The sequence below is a fragment of the Neophocaena asiaeorientalis genome, unplaced genomic scaffold (genome assembly GCF_003031525.2).
Source record: "Neophocaena asiaeorientalis asiaeorientalis breed wild unplaced genomic scaffold, Neophocaena_asiaeorientalis_V1.1 scaffold116, whole genome shotgun sequence".
Lineage (NCBI taxonomy): Eukaryota > Metazoa > Chordata > Mammalia > Artiodactyla > Phocoenidae > Neophocaena > Neophocaena asiaeorientalis.
Window position 1 is genome coordinate 7,719,724 of NW_020174561.1, and position 24,850 is coordinate 7,744,573.

Sequence of the window (24,850 nt, forward strand, 5' to 3'; positions counted from 1 at the left end):
TGACTGTAAGAAGTGAGAAAGAGAAAGAAAACACATTACAACTAATGACAAAAGACATATCCTAAATAAACGTAGAGGTATCAAATATGTTGTGCCTATTTCAATAATTAAGAGTTTCAATAATCAAGGTACTAAGTGCCAATAGGCAAAGGAAGACTCTCAAGTTTACCTATCTGAAAAGGTCTGGTATCACTTATTGAATCTATTACTCAAACTTGAACTCTTTCTGGTGTTACTGTTTTTTAAAAGCACATGATAGGCCATCAGCAAGGGCTTGGTGAATCCAACTGGGTCTATGTGGTAGCCATTAAACATATTTCAAAGGAAATCTCAAGAAGAGAAGATTTACTAAAAAACAAAATCCAGAACAACAAATCAAAATATTTCCCCATGGGCTTCCCTGGTGGCGCAGTGGTTAGGAGTCCGCCTGCCGATGCAGGGGACGTGGGTTCGTGCCCCGGTCTGGGAAGATCCCACATGCCGCGGAGCGGCTGGGCCCGTGAGCCATGGCCGCTGGGCCTGCGTGTCCGGAGCCTGTGCTCTGCAATGGGAGAGGCTGCAACAGTGAGAGGCCCACGTACTGCAAAAAAAAAAAAAAAAAAAAATTTCCCCAAGGTTTTGATTTTCTATAAGCATCTTAATTTTGAGATAGTGCAACTTCCCCAAGTTCTCTCTCATTAAGCACCATCCTTTACATGTCTTATACAGATTTATATGTGTCATTGGTTGATACACAGGACAAAAGTAATTTGCTGATGGTCTGTCAGTTCCAAGGTAAATTCTATCCCATAGACCAGAGGTCAGCAAAACTATGGCCCAATGGCCAGATCCAGCCACATCCATTTGTTTACATTAGCTTTGCCCGACAAAGGCTGAGTTGAATAATTGCCATAGAGACCACATAGCTCACAAGGCTGAAAAAAGTACTATCTAACCCTTTATAGACAAAGCTTGCGGACTCCGTGCCATGACTCACAGAAAACTGGAGTGAAAATGAATCTTAGAGACCAACTAATCCAGTGATTCACAAGTCTAGATATACCAGAATCACCTGGAACACTTTTTAAAAGATAGACATCATGCCTGGTCACCTTGCCCCCAACGAAGAGAACGGCTTTAACTAATCTTAGAGGACCCTGAGTAATCTCTATCTTTATAAAGTTTCCACATGCGCTGTCAGGTTGAGAACCTCTGTTCTAATCCATTCCTTCTTGGTACAAATGAAAAATTCTAAACCCAGAAAGTTAAAGTGACAGGCACAAAGCTCAACAAATTTTCCCAACTTTTCCACACTCCCGCAATCCCTTCAGGTTCTCATAAGCCTCTCCTACTAATCAAGACCCAAGAACATCTTAATGGTGCTTTCTTTGTCTTTCTTGGTTCCAGTAACACACTGGTTCAGAGTTCTTTATCAGCCCTGACAACTGCAGTGGTGAATGACCTAATCATTGGACATGAGCATTCAGGGCCAGTGACAGATATGTGTGATTCCTGAGAGCACCTGGAATAGTGCCTGTATACATGCCAATCAAGACTTGAAATCTTTCATAGGTTCAGAAGAGAATGTCAGAGCTAACAGAAGCTTAAAAAATTTCTAACCAAAATAGAATTAGGCATCAGGAGCACTGAAGAAAAGGCAGGTTCCCCACTTCTCCTCCCATCAGGTTTCTTGTTGGTCATTATACAATCAGTCACTTGATCTTTACTGGAACCCAAAATAAACACGGTCAATAAAAGGACAAAGGAGAAACAGAGGGAGTTTCTATTGACAGAAAACTCTTCTCAGATTACATCAATCTTGCAAGAACTTTCTGGAAACTCATTAACTGGAATCTAACTGTGAACCGTACAGAGGCACAGTCTTCCCTGCTCATCCCGCCAGCTTCCATACTCCTGTGTTATTAAGAACACACTCTATAACAGGGATGGCTTATCTGCTGCTGCAATTGGTGAATTAAGGCAGTAGATACTATTCATATGCTCAGATCTTTTAGCTGTGCTCACTAGGATGTAGACAGTCCTGAAAACAGATGAATTGTCAACTGCCTCATTCAAACATTGAGACTATGAGTGTGGGCAATTCACTAGTCACCAGACGGCTTGATAACCACTAAGTCTGAAACATCACCTCATCACCTTTCATCCTTTCTACCTCTTATTTATTTATTTAATTTTCACTCATTCATGGAGGCAAAAATCTAGGTATGCACAGCCTATTTAAGATATATAATGTTTTAAGTAGCTAACAATAGGAGACAGAGAAGCTTTATGGTACTAAAAATGGCAGGCATCTTGTGAATCCAAATAAAATAAATAAGCACACAGCTTTGTTAATTAAGGACACAAAAATTTTAAGATAATAGCTTTAGCAATAACAACTATAATCCATATAGTACGTGAGGAATGGAGCTAAAAAGAATTAACACTTCTCTTTTCATCCCATCTACAGAACAGTATGAGATACACAACTGAAATGAATAGAGAGACATACATGCTATTCATGTTAAAACGAAGAGTGAATTAGAAATAATAGCTTTTAAAACACTGTGATATCAATTGAAATAATTGGAAATCCCCTAACATGGGGGTTTCTAGTGGGAATTATTAAGTTGGACTCTGATAATCTTGCTATTTTAAAAATTTCTGGGGTTATTCACAACCTATTACACGATGCTGTTCACAAGGTGACAATGTTCAGATGATTTTTTTTCCTAACGGCTATATAAAACTAGACAAACTAGTAGGTAGAAGTTTTGTTCACTTTTAATGGTCTCTTGATACTGCAAGCATATTTTGAGGAGATTCCAAACAAGAGCTTTTGCCCTAAAATGTCAAGTCTACTGGAAGACATTCTATCACTGTGTTTTATAAACACTGGGAGGTGTCAAGTTAGTAGTTGGATATATATCTAGAGGGCAGGGGAGTGGTCTAAATTAGAGATATGAATGTGCAATGCATTGAGAGATGATTTCTGAAGCATGGAGTTAGATAACAGCTAGAGAAAGTGTAGATAGACGAGGGCTGGAATACAGCTGATGTTTAGAGCTCTGCAAGAAGATGAGAGGCCAGCACAGAGAACTATGGAGGAATCGGAGAGGTAGCGGGAAAACGAGGTGGGAGGAGCATCACCCTAGGGAGAGAAGAAAGGATCACAAGAAGGACGCGTCCGTGGCATAAGTAACTGCTGAGAGGTTGAGAGAAACAAAGATGCTGGCTCTGGAAAGACGCTGGTCATGAGTGCTGGGGATGATGGAAATGAAATGAAGCAGGTTATGTAAAGAATCGGGGGGGGGGAAGAAATGGACTCAGGCACTCTTTTAAGAATTTTTGCTGAAAATTGGTCAAAGAAATGGAGTGCTAGCTGGAGATCAAGGGATGGCAGTTTTTTTTTTTTAATATATATATCTTTATTGGAGTATAATTGTTTTACAGTGTTGTGTTAGTTTCTGCTGTACAACAAACTGAATCAGCTATATGTACACCTATATCCCCATATCCCCTCCCTCTTGAGCCTCCCTCCCACCCTCCTTATCCCACCCCTCTAGATCGTCACAAAGCATCAAGCTGATCTCCCTGTGCTATGCAGCAGCTTCCCAGGATGGTAGTTTTATGCTAGGGAGAAAGGTCCCACAAAGAGGGGTTGATCGCATATCACTGGCCTTTATACAGGAGCGAAGACACAGAGAGCACTGGAGCATATGAGTAGTGGTGCAGAAGGGTGGTGGAGAGAAAGGAGGGAATTCTTTCTGGTTGCATGTTTTTTTCTATATAGTATGTAGCAAGGTCCTTGGCTGAGAATGCAGGGGGTGGAATTATTGGAGCATCTGAGAAGAGACAAGAAGGTGGGAAAGAACCATCTTAGGGAATAAAATAGAGAATTTATTAGGAAAATGTAATAAAAGGGTTGTTGACCAGTTCTGAGTGCCAACATCTGAGATGTGCAGTCAGTCATAAATGCAAAGATACCTGAGGTTGTGATGAGGAAGTGTTATCCTCCAAATATTACCTCTACCGTTTGAAAGCTAATGAAAGCTAGGCACCTGGGTTAAGCAATGGATGAGCAGTAGAGGAAAAGTCATATTGCCATTTTTATAACATCGTATTTCTGTTGATGGTTGACTCTTTGTTCATGCCTAAACCCAGCCAGATGCATAAATGAAATATTCTTTCCAAGTCTAAAGACTTTTTTTCTGGGTACTTTATACTGAAAAACTAAAAGCGTGTGTCAAACAAAACACCCTGTTTACTGCATTTTAAACTCAGGTCTAAATCCATTTCAGAACTCAATAAAGTAAAGTGAGTTTTTACTTCAGAGGTCACAAGGACCTTTAGTGTTAACATATACGTAAACATGAAATTTGAGGGCAGACCTCTCTCCCCTTCTACTTTCAACGTATGCTAGGTGAAAACCAGCAGATTACTGGACAGCTTTAGCAGTTGCAGGGGTGGAAGCAGCAAGATGGGAATTAATAACTAGATAAAGGCCCAGGAAGGACCAGTTGTGCTGTTTGGCAGGGAAATGAAAACTAACATGATCGCTTTGATATTCAAAGAAAAGAAACCGACTTTAAAAAATATGATGAAATGCAAATATTGATACTTTTCATAGATTGTATTAGAACATAATAGTTTTTTGCAAAGATCCTTTTATGCCAGAAGGTGAAACAATGTCAAAGCACAGGTCACAAAGCCCAGGATGACCATGTGAAAAACTAGAGAAATAAAAATGCCTGAAGGAAATTTTAATGGAGATTAGACATGCAAAACAGACAGACACCAAACAAAGAGAGGCTGTAGAGGCTGTTACATAAACCAAGCAAATTAATGTGACAAACAGAAAGGAATTGTGCATATACGAGGTAAAGAGATGCTTAGATAAAGAAAATGAAGTGAAGTGCATGAGGATTTTCATCGTAAAGTCAAAGTTGTAGAAGGTTTGAACACAGAATTAAATAGATGCCAGCACAATATGTACTCACTACCTTCCTGCTATTTTCCAACAGAAATATTTTAAAGTACATTTACAAGACTCAACCCCAAAAGCATGAGAGCTAAGTGAGGAGACGAATGGCGTCACTAAAAAGAGTTGGTCAAACTCAAAAAAAAAAAAAAAAAATGATGTTAAAGGGTAAGAGAAAAAACCCTGCCATAAATCAGGTTAAGGTTAAATTACATTTCAATGAATTACTACAATGCTTTGGTTAAATAAAATATTAAGTCACATAGACAAGAAGAGGGCATGAAAAGGTTTGGATTTTCCCTATAGAAGTATTTTTTATAATGATACTTGTTCTGACAGGAATTGATTATACAAATGTCACAGCTGAACGAATGTGTGCATTTTGAGAACACATCAACTGTCTCAGAGAATAATAAAAAGAACCTAAGCCAAAAGGGTAATAACAAGTGTTATATAGTCATTTCCAACATGGGTTTCTAGACCGTCCACAAATAAAGTATTGGATGTCTGATTTTGAATATAGTACTCCAGCTAGACTAATAGAAGTTGATGATGAAGCTATCCATCCAGACCAACTATACCATCGGATGAAAATTATGCTTTTTTTGTGTGTGTGTGGCGATACGCGGGCGTCTCACTGTTGTGGCCTCTCCCGTTGCGGAGCACAGGCTCCGGACACGCAGGCTCAGCGGACATGGCTCACGGGCCCAGCCGCTCCGTGGCATGTAGGATCTTCCCAGACCGGGGCATGAACCCGTGTCCCCTCCATCGGCAGGCAGACACTCAACCACTGCACCACCAGGGAAGCCCATGCATTTGTTTTTTAAATAAAAAGGGGAAATATGCCTTGATTCCATTTATCTCTCACTCTTGCTGCCATGGGATTTGTGCCCTGGACACAGTGTTACCTCACATACATTACTGCAGGCTCTGCACTCCAAGGAACCAAAACAAAAGAAATCACAAAACCAAAATATGGTCTTTGTACACACTAATAAATTACATAAATATGTGGCAATATTGACCAAGCAAAAAGAGAAGGCAATGATAAACACTTAAGAATGAGGAGCTACCACCAAAGAAAAAAAAAAAAAAGACTGTGGAAATTTAAAAAATATGAAAAAATATTATGAAAAATGTAATGTTGATAAATTTGAAAACCCAAGATAGGGGAAGATTTCTTAAAAAGATACCAAAAGCACAAAACATAAAGGAAAATATTGAAAAATTTAACTTCATTAAACTCAAAAGTTTCTTTTCATCAAAAGATACTATAAGCCAAGCCACTGACTGAAGGACCATGTTTGAAATGTAAAGAAGTGATAACTGATTCAGAATTCATAAACTCCAACAAATGAATTAAGAAAGAAACCAATCTACTTGAAAAATGAGCAATCGAAATGCACAAGCAATTAACAGAGAAGGAATCTCAAATGGCCAATAAGTATGTATTAAGCTGCCCTATCTCCTTAGCATTCATTTCATACCCATCAGATTTCCAAACTTAAAAAGTCTGACAAGAATGGCTATCATCAGAAAGTCTACAAATAATAAATGCTGGAGAGGTTGTGGAGAAAAGAGAACCCTCTTACACTACTGGTGGGAATGTAAATTTGTGCATCTACTATGGAAAACAGTATGGGGAGGTTCCTTAAAAAAATTAAAAATAGAGCTACCATTTGATCCAGCAATCCCATTCCTGGGCATATGTCTGGAAAAGTTAAAAGCTAATTCGAAAAGATACACGTACCCCAATGTTCACAGCAGCACTGTTTACAATAGCCAAGACATGGAAGCAACCTAAGTGTCCATCGACAGATGAATGGATAAAGAAGATGTGGTACATATATACAATGGAATACTACTCAGCCATAAAAAAGAATGAAATAATGCCATTTGTAGCAACATGGATGGACCTAGAAATTATCATACTAATGAGTAAGTCAGACAGAGAAATACAGATGCTATATATTATCACTTATATGTGGAATCTAAAAAGTAATACAAATGAATCTATATACAAAACAGAAACAGACTCACAGACACAGAAAACAAACTTATGGTTACCAAAGGGGAAAGGGAGGGGCGGAGGGATAAATTAGGAGTATAGGGTTAGCAGATACAAACTACTATATATAAAATAGATAAGCAACAAGGATTTACTGTATCCACAGGGAACTATATTCAATATCTTGTAATAACCTATAATGGAAAATAATCTGAAAAAAATATATATAACTGAATCACTTCACTGTACACCTGAAACTAACACAATATTGTAAATCAACTATACTTCAATTAAACCAAAGTCTGACAATATCAAGTGTTGCATGTCATAGCTATGGACCTCTGAGAATTCTTATACTCTCTTGATGGGAGGTTAAACTGGTACAACAGATCTTAGAACAATTCGGCACCATCTTGTAAAGTTGAACGTGGGTGAATTCTATGGCCTAACAATACCACTCCTGGATGGCTATCCTAGAAAAACCCTGGGCAAGGAGACTGCAAGAATGTTCACCGTAGCACCAGATCTTAATTGTGGCTATTTATGCGGAGGAAAGAAGAGTTATGGGTTTAATGAGAGATAGATAGTGACCTTTGATTTATCCGCAGTGTTTTATATCTTAAACTGGGTCTGGGTATATAGTCATCCCTTATGTTATTACCTATATTATTTGGTTCATCTGAATTTTTTTTCATAGAAGATAAAAAGACTAATACTTACCAAGCTATCCACATCTATGCTAGAGTTTACGGCCCACTGTAGTGTACCCATGATATTCATGGCTAAAGTTAGAATAATCCCAGCGCTTCCTTCTCCTTCACCTATAGGTGGAAAAAAGATATAAACAAACTTTATGCTATTTCTCTCTTCTGTGAACCACTTTATGTATTCCTAGAAGAGGGCACATATTAAAGTTACATTTTGATTCTGTGCCAGTTTTAACCATTTTTCATCTCAGATCCCCACAGCATGTATCCCTAGTAATAATATGCCCTGTATATAATACGTATACAACCAACATTTTAAACCAAAGAGTGATTGACTATTAGGAAAGAGTTGCCCTTTTTTAAATGCTTCAGATATTGAAGGGGATGTTGGTGTTGGGTAAATATCACTTTTATCCCTTCTACTATTACTCTGTAAGTAATAATACCTTCAAATAATGGACAAGGAAAAAAAGTACTGTGTCTGAATAAGCTCCTCTACAAAGAAGTCAAAAGTAGGAGAGATATGTGTGTGAAAAGCATCCAGAAGATGTTTAGATGTACTTCATGCCTTTGCGAGGAAGACTTTCTCTGCCAATCAGATGCTGCTGGGAAGAAAGAACTTCGAGTTTCATGGGGAAGTCAGAACTCATGGGTCTGCCATTTGGAAAAAGAGAAGACTGCTCTTTATGTTAAAAAAAATTGACTCGTTCATCGAGGAAGAACAATACTTAAATGTCTAATTAGAGTAAATAGTTTTTAAGGGCTACAGGGGACCACTAATTAAAATTCATAAATACTCTCTATTCATAGCCCTACAATTTTTCTAATAGGAATGTTCTTAAATTATTATAAATTTAGGTTATCACGTCTCAATTGAGAGTCAGTCTTTGCATCTGTAATGCATGATAAAACTGTCATAAGGTTCTAAAATTGGGAGAAATAATTCATCCCATTATTATGAATTGAAACTTTGCTTCTATAATTCCTCTAACAGAAGACAAACCATAGATAGCAGGTATGTGCTTTTAATACTAAATCATTTATTCTAAATAGGTAAGATTTATCCAGGGCCCCAATATATTACTCATTCTGAAGATTAAGATGAGAGTAAGATAAAATTTTTAAAATAGTAACAATAATAAGTAATATGAGATTTTCAGGTGCTTACTATGGACCAGGCACTATACTGTTTTATACAAATTATCACATTTAACACTCACCACAAACTTATGGGATACGTACTATCATTATGTTTATTTATACATGAGGAAAATGAGGGCTTTAGAGAAGTTAATTAAAGTGTACAAGTTACCACAGCTGAAGACCAGCAGAGGCAGGGTTGTTATTAGCTGTGTGGCTAACATTCATTCTGGCTGGGCATCTGATTTAATGGATAGGTCCTGAACTATACTGATTGCTAAATGCTTTGACTATCATGCCTGGTAAATCGGGACTCAATCAGATCCTTAACCATTATGTTATAGCACATGATATATTGGTTTGAATTCACTGTTAACAAATCCTTGTTCACTCAGCCCTCTTGGATCCCATTTCAAATAACTTAATTAAAGGCGAAATTTTAAAAAAATTCTTAACTGCAAAAGAAATTTTATTTTGTTTTAAAGTTGCCCCAAATTACTGTACTGCTAAGGATTTAGTTCATTTGCTTGACCCTTTATATTCCTTTCATAGAGTAATTCCCCATCGCCCTAGGCTGAGAGAACAGTGAAGGCGGGGAATCCACTACTCTCATGGCACCTGTGTGGATGGCAGGTGGACCCTTCAGCCAAAATGAGCCCGTTTTCGGTTCTTGCCCATACTTGGTAACTGGACAGAGGAAGTCAGCTGTTCATTCAAAGGGCCTGAATGGAGAGGCCATATAAGGTCACTGTAGCACAGCTCTGGGACATCAGGGAAGCCAGTCTTCAGAGAAAGAGAAATGAATGAAGTAGCCAGAGGAAGGAATGGGCACAGCCGGCATCCAGTGTCCAGAGACAGGAAGCTCTGAGTCTGACTCTCCACGCCTGTCCCATTTTCCCTGGAGGCTCCGTGTGCCTCCCACCCTGTGCTCCACGAGGTCCTCCTATAATTCTCCAACATGCACTTCATTTTGTTTGATCCGGATTCTATTCTTAGAAACGAACGACCCCTCAGATTTGGCAGTCACTCTGAATCGCTGTCCACAGTCACATATATAAGATATTTCAACTTTTCTTATAGCTCAGTAATTCACCTTTTTTAATTAGAAGAGCTCACTTGTCTATATAGGTTTTCATTTTACTTACGATGAAATAGTTTATGTTTGTCACCCAAAGATCCTAAAACTCAGAACATCTGTATTTGAAAAATATGGTACTTTCACCTAAGTTATTTCACTTCTATGGCCGTTTTTCACCATGCAAAGTTCACATTAGGATGACCAATTGCACCAACAGGTGGTTAAAAGAACAAAATTTACCAGGGATGGAGATTTTGTGTGTATCTGTATATAAATTTGGATGTTTCTTTTCCCCTATTCAGAGAGTTCTTTAATAAAGAGATCTATTACTTTTGAAGCCAAGATCCTTTATCAAAATGAGAGTATTAGATGGTTTTTTTCTTTGAATCACAGATTTGTTACCTGACACTCCTTGTATCTCAGTTTTTCAACTGCATACATCTCTAATTCAAAGAAATCATTCATTGAACAATAAACAAATTTTTTGATCAATTAACTCTCAAAAAATTAACTTAAAGATACCTAAAATTTTTAACCTATAAGAATGTAGCATTTTATTGGTTGGCAAAGCTTTAAATTAAATGCTTAGCTAAATAGTTAAGGAGCTCACAGTACCTGTTGTTAAAATGGAAATGAAGGTAACAGCAATGAAGAAGAGGACAAAAATCATTTCTATTCTCATTTGGAACCAGCGCAGTGTTGATAGATACAAGAACCAGTTGGCAGTATGTAAATTCAGAGCTTTGTGGAACAAAGTTTCAAAGTAAGGCTGCCGTCCAAAGGCACGAAGTGTCCATAGTCCTTTTAAGCTCGTAACAAGATGAGTGAAAATTGGACTTCTGCCTGTGAAATATTCCCATAGAAAATAATGCAAGTCATGTAAACACATAATGCAAATTCTTACTTTAAAAAGAGTGGCTTAAAGAATAACCAAACAACAAATGTCACTGGTTAAAAAGGCTTTTCATTCTGGTGCTGTACTTTGAATAGATGCAATCTGTTATTTTTTTAATGAGTTACCCTCTTTTTTACTTGGTTACCATGGATGGGAACTTATTATAAAATCACTGTCACTATTTATTCATACTCCTTGGCTACCACTGGGCATGTTTATCTGACTAATCCTAAATTAATCAGAGAAAATGTTTTTCTTTTGAGACGATTTATTCAAGGCCTCAATTAAGAAAGTTTATGTGACTTAATTTAGCAAATAACCTTCAATGCAGAAACACACTGGAAATACATCCCCTGAAAATGCACCCAAACAGAGGCTGTTACTGAACAATGTGCTTCCCAAAGAGCTCAAGCAGTGTTTGGGGGCACACAAAAAGGCAGACCCCCAGGAGAGAAAGGAAAGGTGTCTGAAAACAAGCCAGAGGGAAGAATTTTGTCCAGTACCATTTGGGAACACACACAAACATTTAGTGATAGTAGCACTATCTTTTCAAATTTTAGTTTATATGATTATGAATGGGTATCATATACATCAAGCCTCCTAAGACTCTATATACTTGTTTTAAAATCAAAATGAAGTCACATGGTCATTAATTAGTAAAAACAATCTATGTGTGCTTTATAATTTACTGTTTCCTTTTCCTACTTATACTATTTTTGGGGGGGGCGGATAGTTTGTGGTTTAACATTATATTTTAAATCTGAAAGAAGACAAAGGTCAAATTCTCAATAATAATACTTAAGATCTAATGAATAACAAAAGTATGAGACCCAAGAGAGTTATATATGATGAGAATGTACAGACACGGCCTGGATCACAGTTGAAATAGATGTTTTTAAAAGTCATTGTCATATAATGCAAGAGTTTAAAAATAGGAAAAAAATTTTGGAAAGGTACATAAATCACAGATAAATATCCACGAATAGCTCTTGTGATATTTTCCCAGGTGAGCGTTGCACAGGCTGCATCATACCTTCAGATTCCAGCTGTTTGAGTTGCTGTGAGGTGCAGAGGAAGTAGGTTCTCAATAGAATAAAAGCCGCTATCACTGGCACTGTAGCTAGGAAGATGTAGGGTTGTAAAACTGAGACTACCACCACAGCCCCAATCACAATTAATAACAACTGTGGGATCAAAGAAAATACACTGGTAAGTAAATAGTTCCGTGTTGCAAAGTGGACAAGGTATGTTAGCAACATCTTTCTAAATAGGGTCTTCACACTCTGTTCCATTCTTAATACGGGGCAGGTACCTTCGTACTGGGAAGGCAGCCACCTCAAAGTACGTTTTTCATAAGTTCTATCAAAATTCCAAAAATTGTTTAGGTTGCTCATAATAATATTTTGAAGTTTAGAAAAAACGGTATTCTTGCACCTTAGTATACACTCACTTCCTATACACTTTAAAGTGCTGTATGACAAATACATTTTAAATGAACATAATTTTTTTCTAGCCTGGGCTTCTTTTAAAATAAACTTTATATTTTAAAATAATTTTAGTATGAATGTGAGATTTTAGGATTTATTTGTTCAGACAATTTCTGAAAATTGGGCATTCATCTTGGAGCCTTTTGAGTCAGAAAAATCTGGTAGGCTTGGTCATCTAGGCAAGCTACTTAATTTCTCCAAACCTAGTTGATGAACATTTAAGATGAAAAAAAAAGTATACTTAATAAATTTCACTCCCCTTTCTGTTTTTGTTACTGTTCCTTAAAACAATCGAAGATGACCTAGAGGCTCAAAAAAAAAAAAGAAAAAAGAAGATTTGGGGGGTATGGCTGATTTAATTTGAAATTAGACCACTTTTCTCTCATATATTATCAAATGAATTTTGTGTTTCAGTCAAGCCCATTCATTAGAGACATATCTTCACATTATCCACCCTCAAAACTGGATCCTTGTGGGCAGTCTCAGAAACAAGTTAACCATATTGGTGTTCTTCAGATCAAGTTCAATGCTTAAATTCTATATTTCCAAAGGACACTAAATCCATACATATTAAAAAAAATCTGCTAACATTTGTTCCACAATACCCCATGTGAATAAAGCATAAAGTAACTGTCACAACAAGGGTTGAAAAATAAACCTATCATAACATCTATCTGATAATCACTGAGCCAGTTGTCTACCAACTGCCATGGGTGACATATGTACTTTGTACAACCAATGTACTTTGTACAACACATGTACAACCGATACAGAAATACAGAACATTTTGGTAGATGAAAACATGAATAAGCATGTAACTAAGATCTGCATAAATCTTCTTTGAATGGGTTGTTATGTTCATCTAAAGCTTCGGATGATCATATCTCAATGATACGTTTCTAGGGAAAATGCCTCTAAGGTGTCCATCATCAAATTCTACAATAAGCCCTTCGCTCATTTTCGTTCAACAAATACTCAGATAAATACAGTGCCAAACACTGGACTAAGTACATATGATGACTCAATAATCTAAAGAAAGTCTTCTCTATTCTGTTCTTGCCCTACAAGTTCCACCAGTACAATGAGAAAGCCTCAAACGCCCTAGTTACTAAATGACAAGACTTCATCAATGGCGAAGGACTCAGTTTTTTAACTGAGGGTATTTATTTCTCAGAAATAGGATCTTTTGAAAAAAAGAGAAAAATTAACTTCCAAGCATTATTTACTAGGAAATACAATTTAATTTAAATGGGCCACCATATTAAATACCAGTATGTCTGAAACACAAATGCTATTGCATTGGCAACATGGAAACGTTCAGCTATTCCATTAGAATCAGGGTTTTTTTTTGTTTGCTGTTGACAGTTGTGAATGGCACCGTGTTCATTTGTCTTGTGCTATTTTTACCATGTAATTCCAATCTGGAGCTGTTGGATTATAACAATGGGTGGGGAAAGTGATCATTATTTTTTCTTTGTTTTTTCTTTTTTTTTTTAACATCTTTATTGCAGTATAATTGCTTTACAATGGTGTGTTAGTTTCTGCTTTATAACAAAGTGAATCAGTTATACATATACGTATGTCCCCATATCTCTTCCCTCTTGCGTCTCCCTCCCACCCTCCCTATCTCACCCCTCTAGGTGGTCACAAATTACCAAGCTGATCTCCCTGTGCTATGCGACTACTTCCCACTAGCTACCTGTTTTAGGTTTGGTAGTGTATATATGTCCATGCCACTCTCTCACTTTGTCCCAGCTTACCCTTCCCCCTCCCCGTATCCTCAAATCCATTCTCTAGTAGGTCTGTGTCTTTATTCCTGTCTTGCCCCTAGGTTCTTCATGACCATTTTTTTTTTTTTTTAGATTCCATATATATGTGTTAGCATACGGTATTTGTTTCTCTCTTTCTGACTCAATTTTCGCTAATATGGTGGAGATTCTTAGGAATGACAATAACTATTTTACAATAGAACAGGAAGAATTGTGCAGCCAACCCAACCAAGATATCACATAGGGTTTGAGAAGAATGGAGAAGGTGGGTAAAACTGGAAATGGTGAAATATTCACAAGGTAGATTTCCAGCGATTAAAATTATCCAGAATAAAGCCCAAATTGAGAAGTGAACAGTAAATCTAAGCTTTGAGGAAAATAACTCTATTTGCTTTATAAGGAGCCATCCTTAGGCATTGAGGTCAGAAGCTAATAATTTAGCACTTGTGCAAAACTAAAGGTACTGATTTAATATGTTTGATATTCTAATTATACAAAGAAACTTTAAATTCTGTCCTAGTTTTTAATTCACAGTGAATAGGAAACAAGTCATTTCAGACCAGGTATATTAGTGAGAGGACAACAAAATAAGTAAATAGAGGGACTTCAATACAAGATGGAAATGTGAGTACAGATTCTAATTCCCATTCATCCTTACCCAAATCCTAAAATTCTAGGGGAAAACAAATCAACAGACTATAAAACCTGCAAGGTACCAGATGATAAGAATGAAGGATCACTTTGAAATCATTTAGAAGGTTAATTAATTGATTGATCAATAAATAGATAATAAATACCTATTTAAAACCAGGCAATGAACACCAGATCTGGAATTTAATTCATAATTGATAGTTAGTCCTTGAGAATTTTTAAGCCAGGGATTAATGGGATTAATAGAATGAATAAGGGAGGAAAAAAGATGTCAAAGACACAGTAGAGATCAAAGTGGTGGGACTCACTGTGTATTCATATATTAGGGTAAGACAGAAAGAATCAAAAAAATCTAAAGGTTTTGAGGCTGACAAGAGAAGATTTGCATATTTTAAAACACGGAGGCTTCTGTTTTGTGAAAAAAGTCAGTCACTGAAGCATAGAGATAAGTAGGACGCCAGGATAGTTTTTTTTCTGTGTGGCTTCAAGTTCAAATTTGTCATGTATGGTCCACTTCCAGTATGCCCATCGGAAGCATACGACTTTAATATTGAAAGTGACCATCATCAGACTTATCTTCCTCATTTGAGAAACCTGAGACTCTTAGAGATTAAGTATCTTTCTCAAGGTAAAATAAATAGTGGTATCTGCAGAACAGAATCTGGATCTTTCATTTTCACTATACAATGTTCCAATCCAGAAAGTAAATTGCCCAGAATATTATCACATGTTAAGAACTAGAGTTAACAGAAATAACATTTTTTTAAAAAAAGGAAATTTACAAGTGTGCCTCATTCTGTGAAAAAATCTGTTTCTGAAATGTGACTAAAAAGAAATTTAACTAATCTGAACATAAGTATAACCAAAGGGGTTCACAATTTAAAGGACCCCTCTGATGCATTTTTTAATAAATCAAAATTAATCAGATTTTTACTGTATTTGATTGTCATGTATCATGCTTCCTTAATGTGAGACCCCCTTGTAAATAGGGAAATCAAAATAAAAAAGCCCTGCCCAATCACTTATGAAACAACTAGTGAGCTGCAACAACATTAGAAGTTGAGCAGAAACTACTGAAATTGCCTAAGAGAAAGGATGAGAACCAGCACGTATGTCAAGACGTGTTAACTCATAAAGTAAATGTTCAAAACTGCACTCTCCCAAAGGACTTCTGAAGTAAGCCTTACACTGATTCAGAAAATACTCAGCAGACTACAAAAGTTTTTTTTTTTTAATTATCAAGGGCTAACATTCGTGAATTCTTTTGCAGTCATGTCAAGATATCCATGTTCCAGTTTGTACCTGATTTAATAATATTACAGTTGAGATCAGTCATTTACAATCCTAGAACAAGGAAGAAATGTCCAGAAATTAAAGAAAGACATGGGAAACATTCCTTCACATGCATAAACTCAAAGCATTGGTTAAAGAATTCCAGCAGGGGCTGCTAAGTTATATCTCTAAACAGAGTAACTGAAGGAAACTCAAGATTCTAAAGTTCACCTGGAACAGTTAATGTGTTTGACTGTGCCAATCATTCCAGATGAGGCAAACTGGCAATCTGGTTTTTGTGCACCTGCCAATGTCAGTTGTGTATACACACAAATGTGATAGCCCTTATGTTATTTTATTTCATAGGTTCTCAGTGGCGGGGGTGGCGAACAACTCATCCTAAGATGGGCAGCATCCTGTTCCAAGTGTCTCTCCAAGGAGGTCATTGCGACTGCGTCATTTACTCTCCGAGGCTCAACCTAAGCCAGACAGTAAGCTGTTTTCAAACCTCATTCAACAGCCAAGGTTATTAACTCACAACACTCAAGTTCTGTCACTTATGAAGTCTTAATGCCGTATCCCCTAGGTCACCTTCATCTCCAGCCCCTTCTTCCCTTCTCCACTTTCACCATCAATCACCCCACCCCAAGGACACATGCTCAGAGTCAGGCTGCCCTGCAGGTGTCTTCAGATCTGTCACCCAGGGATAGTCCTGACTAGTCCTGAATTTTTCCTTCCTCTCTCACCTGCTTGAAAACTTACCTGTACTTCTGTCCCTGCATTATGGTTCTTACTGTGAGATTGCTAACTAGCTACTCTTTGCCAAAGTGTTCATGGATGAGACTGGTTGAAACTGTAGTCCACCAGGAAACTGACTGACCTACATTTTAACACGGGCCCTCTGGAGGTAGGTGACTTCTCTCAAATAATGATGCCAATGTCAAAAATCTCACACTTCATGGGCAGTGATTTGGGGGAAAGCGGTCTGCTATACATCTTAAATCACTCCCAAGTAGACAGCTATTATATCTAAATGAGGAATTGCCTTAGGTTTTGGTCAGGTAAACAGTTCTGACTTACTACTGAATTTACTAAATTTATGACTATTTTGAAGATTTTTTTTTAATATTGAAAAGATTTATAAATATACAGGCTTCAACTCTTAATCGGATGAAAAGTAAGCAAGAACTAATTTACTACATTTTCTAATTAGTTTTAAAAAGTGCAACAAAGCAAAGTCACTTAATAGTACTTATTTTTACAAACCTGAATGAAGTCAAATATGGTAAGAGGCAGAAGATCATCCAAAACTGCTATATCTTTGGAGAATCTATTAAGAATCCCACCTATAATGTGAAGAAAAATTCTTCAGAAACTAGTAATCTTAAAAATACATATCAATATTTCATGGATTTGATAACTTTGGATCACAGCAGAAGCCTTCAGAACTCAAATACAAATGAGTACATAATCATATATATATATACATATATATATATAATGACGTAGACAATGTTAGTACGAGGATTCTAAGTTGTACAAAGATTCTAAATAACTCTGTATTCAACTTATTGTCTCCTACTTTTAAACTTTTATAAAATACAGATTGCTATAAGATTCAGGCAAAAACCAAGGTCTTTAATAGAGCCCTATCACAAATTATGTCAGGAATAGGCACCCATCCTACTACTACAGTCTCCCGTTTACAAGCCTGAGTTTAGTAATAATTTTCTGGATATGCTCTCATCATTCCCTTATATCTGTATTTTGTAATATAGAGCCTCCCTATCCTTCAACTTCCACACCTTTCTTTTTTTTAGACATCTTTATTGGGGTATAATTGCTTTACAATGGTGTGTTAGTTTCTGCTTTATAACAAAGTGAATCAGCTATACATATACATATGTCCCCATATGTCTTCCCTCTTGCGTCTCCCTCCCTCCCACTCTCCCCATCCCACCCCTCCAGGCTGTCACAAAGCCCCGAGCTAATATCCCTGTGCCTTGCGGCTGCTTCCCCCTAGCTATCTCCACACCTTTCTAAAACATACCTCAGCAGAACCCGTGGCTGCTCTCAACCCCTTCCTGCCCACCATGTGGACCTCCTTTGCCATGTCCTCCTTTTCTACCCTCTTCACTGGCAATCTAAGCTTCAGCCTGTCTTCTAAATTAACAGACTCACATTTGTAAGTCTGATCATTTTTTCCTTCAGTGAAGAAAAGTTACACATGGAGTGCTAGGTGGCAGGCACAATGCTAGGCACTGAGATAACAGAGGTGAATAAGCCTTGCTCCTTGCCCTTGAGGAATACGTTGTCTAGGGGTGAGTTAAACCTATAATTATAACATATTACTGTACAAACAAAGTGATATTGAATCTTATCATTCACTCCCCCATTTACTGCAGGATAAAGTCTAAAATTCTTAGTTTAATATTTAATACCTTCCATGATTTGGCCTTAAACTACCCTAGGTACAAGCTTCCTCTTCTCAAACATTGTTTCAAACTGGCTTATTGTTTAAATACACCTTATACTCTCCTACCTCCTTGCCTTTTCCATGTAGCTCCTCTGCCTGAAAGCCCTTTCCTCTCATGTCTACATGTTAAAATCTATGTCTCCTTCCTGGCCCAACTCAAATGCCTCTCCTGCAAGGAAGCATCAATTTTTGCACCAGCTCAAATTAATCCCTTCTTCCTCTGGACACACTGAATACCTTTAATACATCTTTACAGCACTTCTGTGTTGTAATAATTATATCCATGTTGTACAGTCGCTTGTATACATGTCATCTCTTTTTTCTAGACTGTAAATTTCTAGAGGTCATTGGACCATGTCACATTTATTTTGTATCACTCTGAGCCCTCGGCAAAAAGCCTTATGTAGGAAGAATTCATTTATTTTCTTATTTGTCACTATCTCCTTGCCCTTACTAATGATATTTTATTTAGCATATTTAATTAAACATATTTGTATATCTTTTCATAAATGAATCAAAAATTGAAAAAAAAGTAGCGTATGGTATTTATTCTGTGTAGAAAATGAAAGTTGCTTTGGTAAAAAAAATATATATACATACATCATTCTAGTGCTTAGTATATTTCAAATGGGAAACAATAGAAAGGGAACAACAGTGGGGAACCGGCATTTATTTCATGTTGGCTATGTAACAGGCTAGTAGATGATGACTTTTTTTCATTCTCACAATGATCCTCTGAGATAATTATTCCTTTCCTCATTTTACAGATGTGGATGCAAAGTCTCAGAAGATTAACTTGCCCATGATCATCACTCTGATGAGGACAAGCCAGACCTCAAACAATTCCCATGCTCCTTTCATTATATCTCATGCCCATTTCTCACTGCTAGAATCCTGGGCAAATCCCCTACCTTCTCTGGATCTCAGTTTTCCCATTTAAAAAAATGAAATCATTGAATCAAGGTAATTGGGCATTCTCTTCTAGGTCTAAAATTTCTTAGCTCTAAAACAGAAGTGTGGTGATGAGTATATCCAAATGAGGCAAGGCTTTAGTGATACACAAGGGCTTAAAAGAATAAATGTAAGGAAGATCTTCTTGAATACGAACACTGAAATGTTTTACCCAGAAAAAAATGATGGACAATTCTTATCTTGAGATTTTTAGATACATATCACTCTAAAAATCTCAGTCTTGGAATTTATTCTTTCCTTTATAATCAAGTGTTCCTGTGTCTACCTCCTCTCCCTTGTCTGGATTCTTCCAGGGCAAGAACTGTGCCTTATTCATCTTTTCATACCAGTCCCTGGCTTAGTGCCATAGAAAGTAAGTGTTCAACAGATTTCTGTAAGAATAAAACTTGGGAGATTCCTTATTAACCTCAGATTCTTTAAATGTGAATTTGTCTAAAGGGGAATCAATAAAATTGATTACTTCCAAAGTACCTTATTGTCCTTAGTTTTTAAAATCTTTGGTCCCTTTATTTCACTACTCTTACTTTCTGTGGCCTTAATTATTTTTGTTGAGGTATAATTGACAAAAAATTGTAAGATATTTAAAGTATACAATGTGATGATTTAATATACGTATACGTTGGGAAAGGATTCCTCTCACTGAGTTCGTTAACACATTCATCCCCTTTCATAGTTACCTTTGTGCGTGTGTGAGAGAACATTTCAGTTTTATTCTCTTAGCAAATTTCAACAATACAGGACAGTGTTATTAATTATAGTCACCACATTATACATTAGATCTTCAGACCGTACTCATCTTATAACTGACAGCTTGTACTCTTTTACTAACCTCTATGATAGTGTCAAAAATACTTTAAAAATACATTTGGGATCCACCCAACCCATTTAAAACAACCCTGAATGAATTTATGGGATCATCTTTGAACAGTTACATGAAACTAGATTACTCTACCTCATCAAAACACTTTATTAGTAAAAGAATCTTAGAATTTTTTTTGGTCACTTCAAATCTTCTCCTCTTTTAAACAACAATATACATTGGCAGCAAGATGCTTAGAAGCTGGCTAGATCAAATATCTGAATAGAGAAGGACAGCTGACTCAGAAGGGCCTGCTTCTGCTGCTACAGTCCCATCAGCGTCATGTCCTAACAAACTGAGCTACTCTAATTAACTGATACAGAAATATGAGGAGTGACCGTATCTGAGAGCCTATAATACCTGAGACAGGTACATGCCAGTCATAAGGAAGCTCAACAAAGGGTAGATGCCTGCATGCAAAACCCAGTGCTACTACTAGAAAACCAACCAACTCACAGGCCCTGTTTGTGGAGGTGCAGTAGCTTCATTTTGTACACCTAGTCAAGTACCTGCTTTCAACGTGTTGAGGGTTGACATAGGGGCTTGAAGAACAGACTGTAACATTTTGTGGTGTAGTATTTTTGACACTCTGATTAGAGTATGCACCAGTGGTAAACCTCTGAAGAGTCCCAGAGCAAGCAAAGTGTCAGCTACTCCCACATAAATGTAAAAAACATAATACGAGCTGGTGCTGGTGATGATCACTGCATAACTGTTATTTGCACTCTTAGTACTATTCCCTTTGTCTTGAGGAAGTGTTCTGTAAAGCAAAAGGAAATTGCTATCAGGCAACCAAACTTTCCCATTGAATTTCCAATACATGTAAATGATGCTGAATTTGAGTCTAAAGAAACACAACATATTTCATTAGCAGAGCTTATGCCTTTAATCTGAAGAACGTACTATTGCAAGAAAGTAGATTAAGTTTTTAACCATTGAAATAGATAAAATTTCAAATACTCAGAGAAAATACTAAGTGTGCAAGGTCGTTTTAAATATTGTTATTGCATTTTATGGAAACTAAGCACAACTAAATCCTTTAAAAATTGGTAAAGAGCTGCAGGAACTGCACATGCTCACAATTTTAAACAAAAGAACTCAATTTTCCACTACAGTACTGTGGGGAAATGAAGCAGAGCGCATATTACAATAATTAATAAGACCCAAATAATCAATAGAAACAAAATACAATCCACAATAGGACATGGAATACTCACTTTGGAAGCAGCCACAACACAACCAAAGAAGCAGCCACCTGGAATGGAACAATACACACTTGATTTTTTTTTCCAGCATCTTCTCCTATTTTTCCCACACCCACTTCTAATTCCACCATGACTAACATTGAAATATACACAATTTCATTTTCCTTTGCTTTACTTTCCTGGGTCCAGCAGCTGCAATAATTGCTCTAAGAACCACTATTTGAGGTGAGAACATGTTAAGTTAATGGAATTCCAATTTCACTGAATAAAATACTTTTCCATTTCTCTCCTTCATTCAACAGGAACTGTTCATTGAACCTCACAGGAGAGCTAATATTGCAGTTAAACACTTTAAGTAATAAAGTTTGTTTCTTATGAAGAGATTACTCTCAGCCTGCTGGCAGATAATTTATCTGGTTGGTGGCTATAAATAATTTCATTTGTCATACAATGATTATGAGGGGCATAACTATAAGACCAATTAATTACTGGAAAAGATGAGATATCTATTCATGAAAACCAGTTAAAATCTCAAAAGTGTAAAAATTCATGTTTTTTTGGGGGGTTGGTGGTGGGATGAATTGGGAGATTGGGATTGACAGATATACACTAATATGTATAAAACAGATAACTAATAAGAACTTGCTGTATACAAAATAAATAAATAAAATAAAATTCAAAATAAATGAATAAATAAATTCATGTTTTTTAAATAAAGATAAGGTGCATTCAGGTTAAAACATACACTATTGGCACTATTTGGGCTTTCTCAAGGTGGAAACTTTTGGTTGAAGAACAAATGTTCTATCCCATAACTAAACCAAAAAAGAAAAATGCTTAACAACCATGATTTTAGTTTTTCGTTTCTGTGTTATTTAAATGATCTGTACTCTGTTCTATTTCAATTTGGCATTGCAGTCTCCTAAATGCTGTGGGAAAACAATCACGTGATGATACCAACACAGTTATAACACCAGAAATATTTACACAATTGTAAGACTGAAATTATACAATTAGCCTGATAATAACTTTAACAAAGAATCAAATAGAAAAAAAGGAGAAATTGTAAGTAAAATAATTTGAAAATGAACACAGAGTAAAAATAAATAGGGGAGAAACAAATACGCTTGGTATAAGAAATCTATCTCTTATTTCATAATCAATTTATCTTAAGTATTTAACAGTACCATATAAAAATTATGGAGAATAATTAGCATTAAGAAATTACATTATGAAGTTATATACTTTAAACAGTATATAATTTTTGGTAAATTTGCATATCAGATAGGAGTATAATAATGAAAAATCTAATAGCATCATTCTCACTTTCCTACTTTTTTTCATTATACACATAGCCTCCATGAACCATATTAATACAAAGAAAAACCACCTTTGTTTCCTTGAAATTCAAGTGAGTTCAAAATGACAAGAAACACAGCAATAATCTAGCTATTTCAAAAGTCTTTGTTCCAGTACAAATGTCTTCCTATTTCCTAAGACTAATCAAATTATTCAAGAACCTAGATAAGGGTTTATTTGTGAGGGACTCTTTGGCTATTATAGTCCCTCTTTGTTCCAGTGAAAGAAGTGTCAATAATGTTGGCATTCCAACCTTCTCTGAATGTGAGTAAATCCCAGAAATAAATATTTTATAATATTTACAATAACCAAAGCAGTTGTTCAAAGACACTGGTCTAATCAGTGTAATATAAAGTTATTTCTTGGCTCTTGTGAATAGAGACCACTTGCGGAAGAGACCACCTGTGGAACCACCAACCCAAACTACTTTTATTGACTGGAACAAAAACATTTCCAAGGACTTGACATAATGACTTTAATGAAAATGTCTGGGGCATATAGAAACAATTAAGCAAGCAAGTTCTAACATTTAATTTCCAAAATGTTTGAGGTTGGGCTTCCCTGGTGGCGCAGTGGTTGAGAATCTGCCTGCTAATGCAGGGGACATGGGCTCAAGCCCTGGTCTGGGAGGATCCCACATCCCGCGGAGCAACTAGGCCCGTGAGCCACAACTACTGAGCCTGCAAATCTGGAGCCTGTGCTCCGTAACAAGAGAGTCCACGATAGTGAGAGGCCCGCGCACCGCGATGAAGAGTGGACCCCGCTTGCCACAACTAGAGAAAGCCCTTGCACAGAAACCAAAACCCAACACAGCAAAAATAAATAAATTAATTAATAAACTCCTACCCCCAACATCTTCTTTAAAAAAAAAAAGTTTGCGGTTATAAAGTTCATACAGTTTGTGATAGAGTGACAGTACTGAAAGATTAGAGGAAAAGCAAAAAGGTCATTATTTTCAGCTCTTTCAGGGTTTTAAACATCATTCCATATCACATAGAAAATGGTCCCGTCTAGATCAGCACTGTCCAAGAGAAATTTCTACAAAACTAGAAATGTTCAATATCTGCACTGTTCAGTGTCATTGTCACTTAATACACATGGCACTTGATCACTTGAAATGTGGCCATTGTGGGTGACTGAGGAACTGAATTTTACATTGTGTTTCATTTTAAATAAGTTCATTTAATTTATGTGGTCATACATGGCTGGTGGGTGGCTACTGTACTGAACAGTGCATGAATAGACTAAAACTGTTAGTTAGATAGGGGTGTAGCCAGAGTATTTATTATATACCCATTAGGTATCAGGAGTCTGATGATGGTGTCCTCTAAGGATAGATCCCTGAACAGTCAACATGATGATTCACAAACTTTGCAAATGACCCCAAATGCAAAAGAAGTAGCCAGTATTTAGAAGCTAGGTCACAATTTAAATTATATAGATAATTTGTCTCTATTATTTAAAAAATAATGGCATGTCGGGGATAGAATATACAGCATATACATACGGAAAGAGAAATTAAGTGCCTCTTTCTGAAAGGCTTATTTGCTAAATGAACTAGTAAACATCTTCGGACACGTGATAGATGAAGGTTGATCATCTATATAGTAAAACACCAACAGTATGATTTCAAAAATAAGATGTGATGGAGAACTACAGGAAGAATACATTCAAGACTTAGGAGGAACCCTACCATGACATAACCTGGCTAGGTACAAGTTTGATACTCACAACGAAAGAAAATAGGCGTGAAAAGAGAAGAAAACTGCCAAGGCCAGGTACAGAAAAGGTTCAAAAACGTGAATACAACCACATGAGGTATAATGGTCCAATATTCTATCATGAAGAACTTTAATAAACTACAAAGAAGACACTCCTAAATACTTCACTGTGGAATATCTTCAGAGGCCTTTAAATATGACTTAAAGGTTCTAAACACTCTGGATGCTGAGCCTAGTTAATAACAGCAATCCCTTCCTGTCATAACAGATGTTCTGGCCTCCCTTTGTGTC

General features: G+C 36.6%; 1 protein-coding gene across 1 annotated transcript in view; it reads right to left on the reverse strand.

Moving 5' to 3' along the window:
- CFTR (CF transmembrane conductance regulator) overlaps positions 1–24,850 on the reverse strand; it is a 190,147-nt gene that overhangs the window by 47,050 nt on the left and 118,247 nt on the right. The window contains exons 16-21 of the mRNA XM_024757758.1: positions 21,492–21,529; positions 20,784–21,034; positions 17,234–17,313; positions 11,822–11,972; positions 10,509–10,736; positions 7,689–7,789 (exon numbers count right to left, since the gene is read on the reverse strand). Of these exons, the coding sequence (XP_024613526.1) occupies positions 7,689–7,789; positions 10,509–10,736; positions 11,822–11,972; positions 17,234–17,313; positions 20,784–21,034; positions 21,492–21,529 (849 nt within the window). The remainder of the gene's footprint in view (positions 1–7,688; positions 7,790–10,508; positions 10,737–11,821; positions 11,973–17,233; positions 17,314–20,783; positions 21,035–21,491; positions 21,530–24,850) is intronic.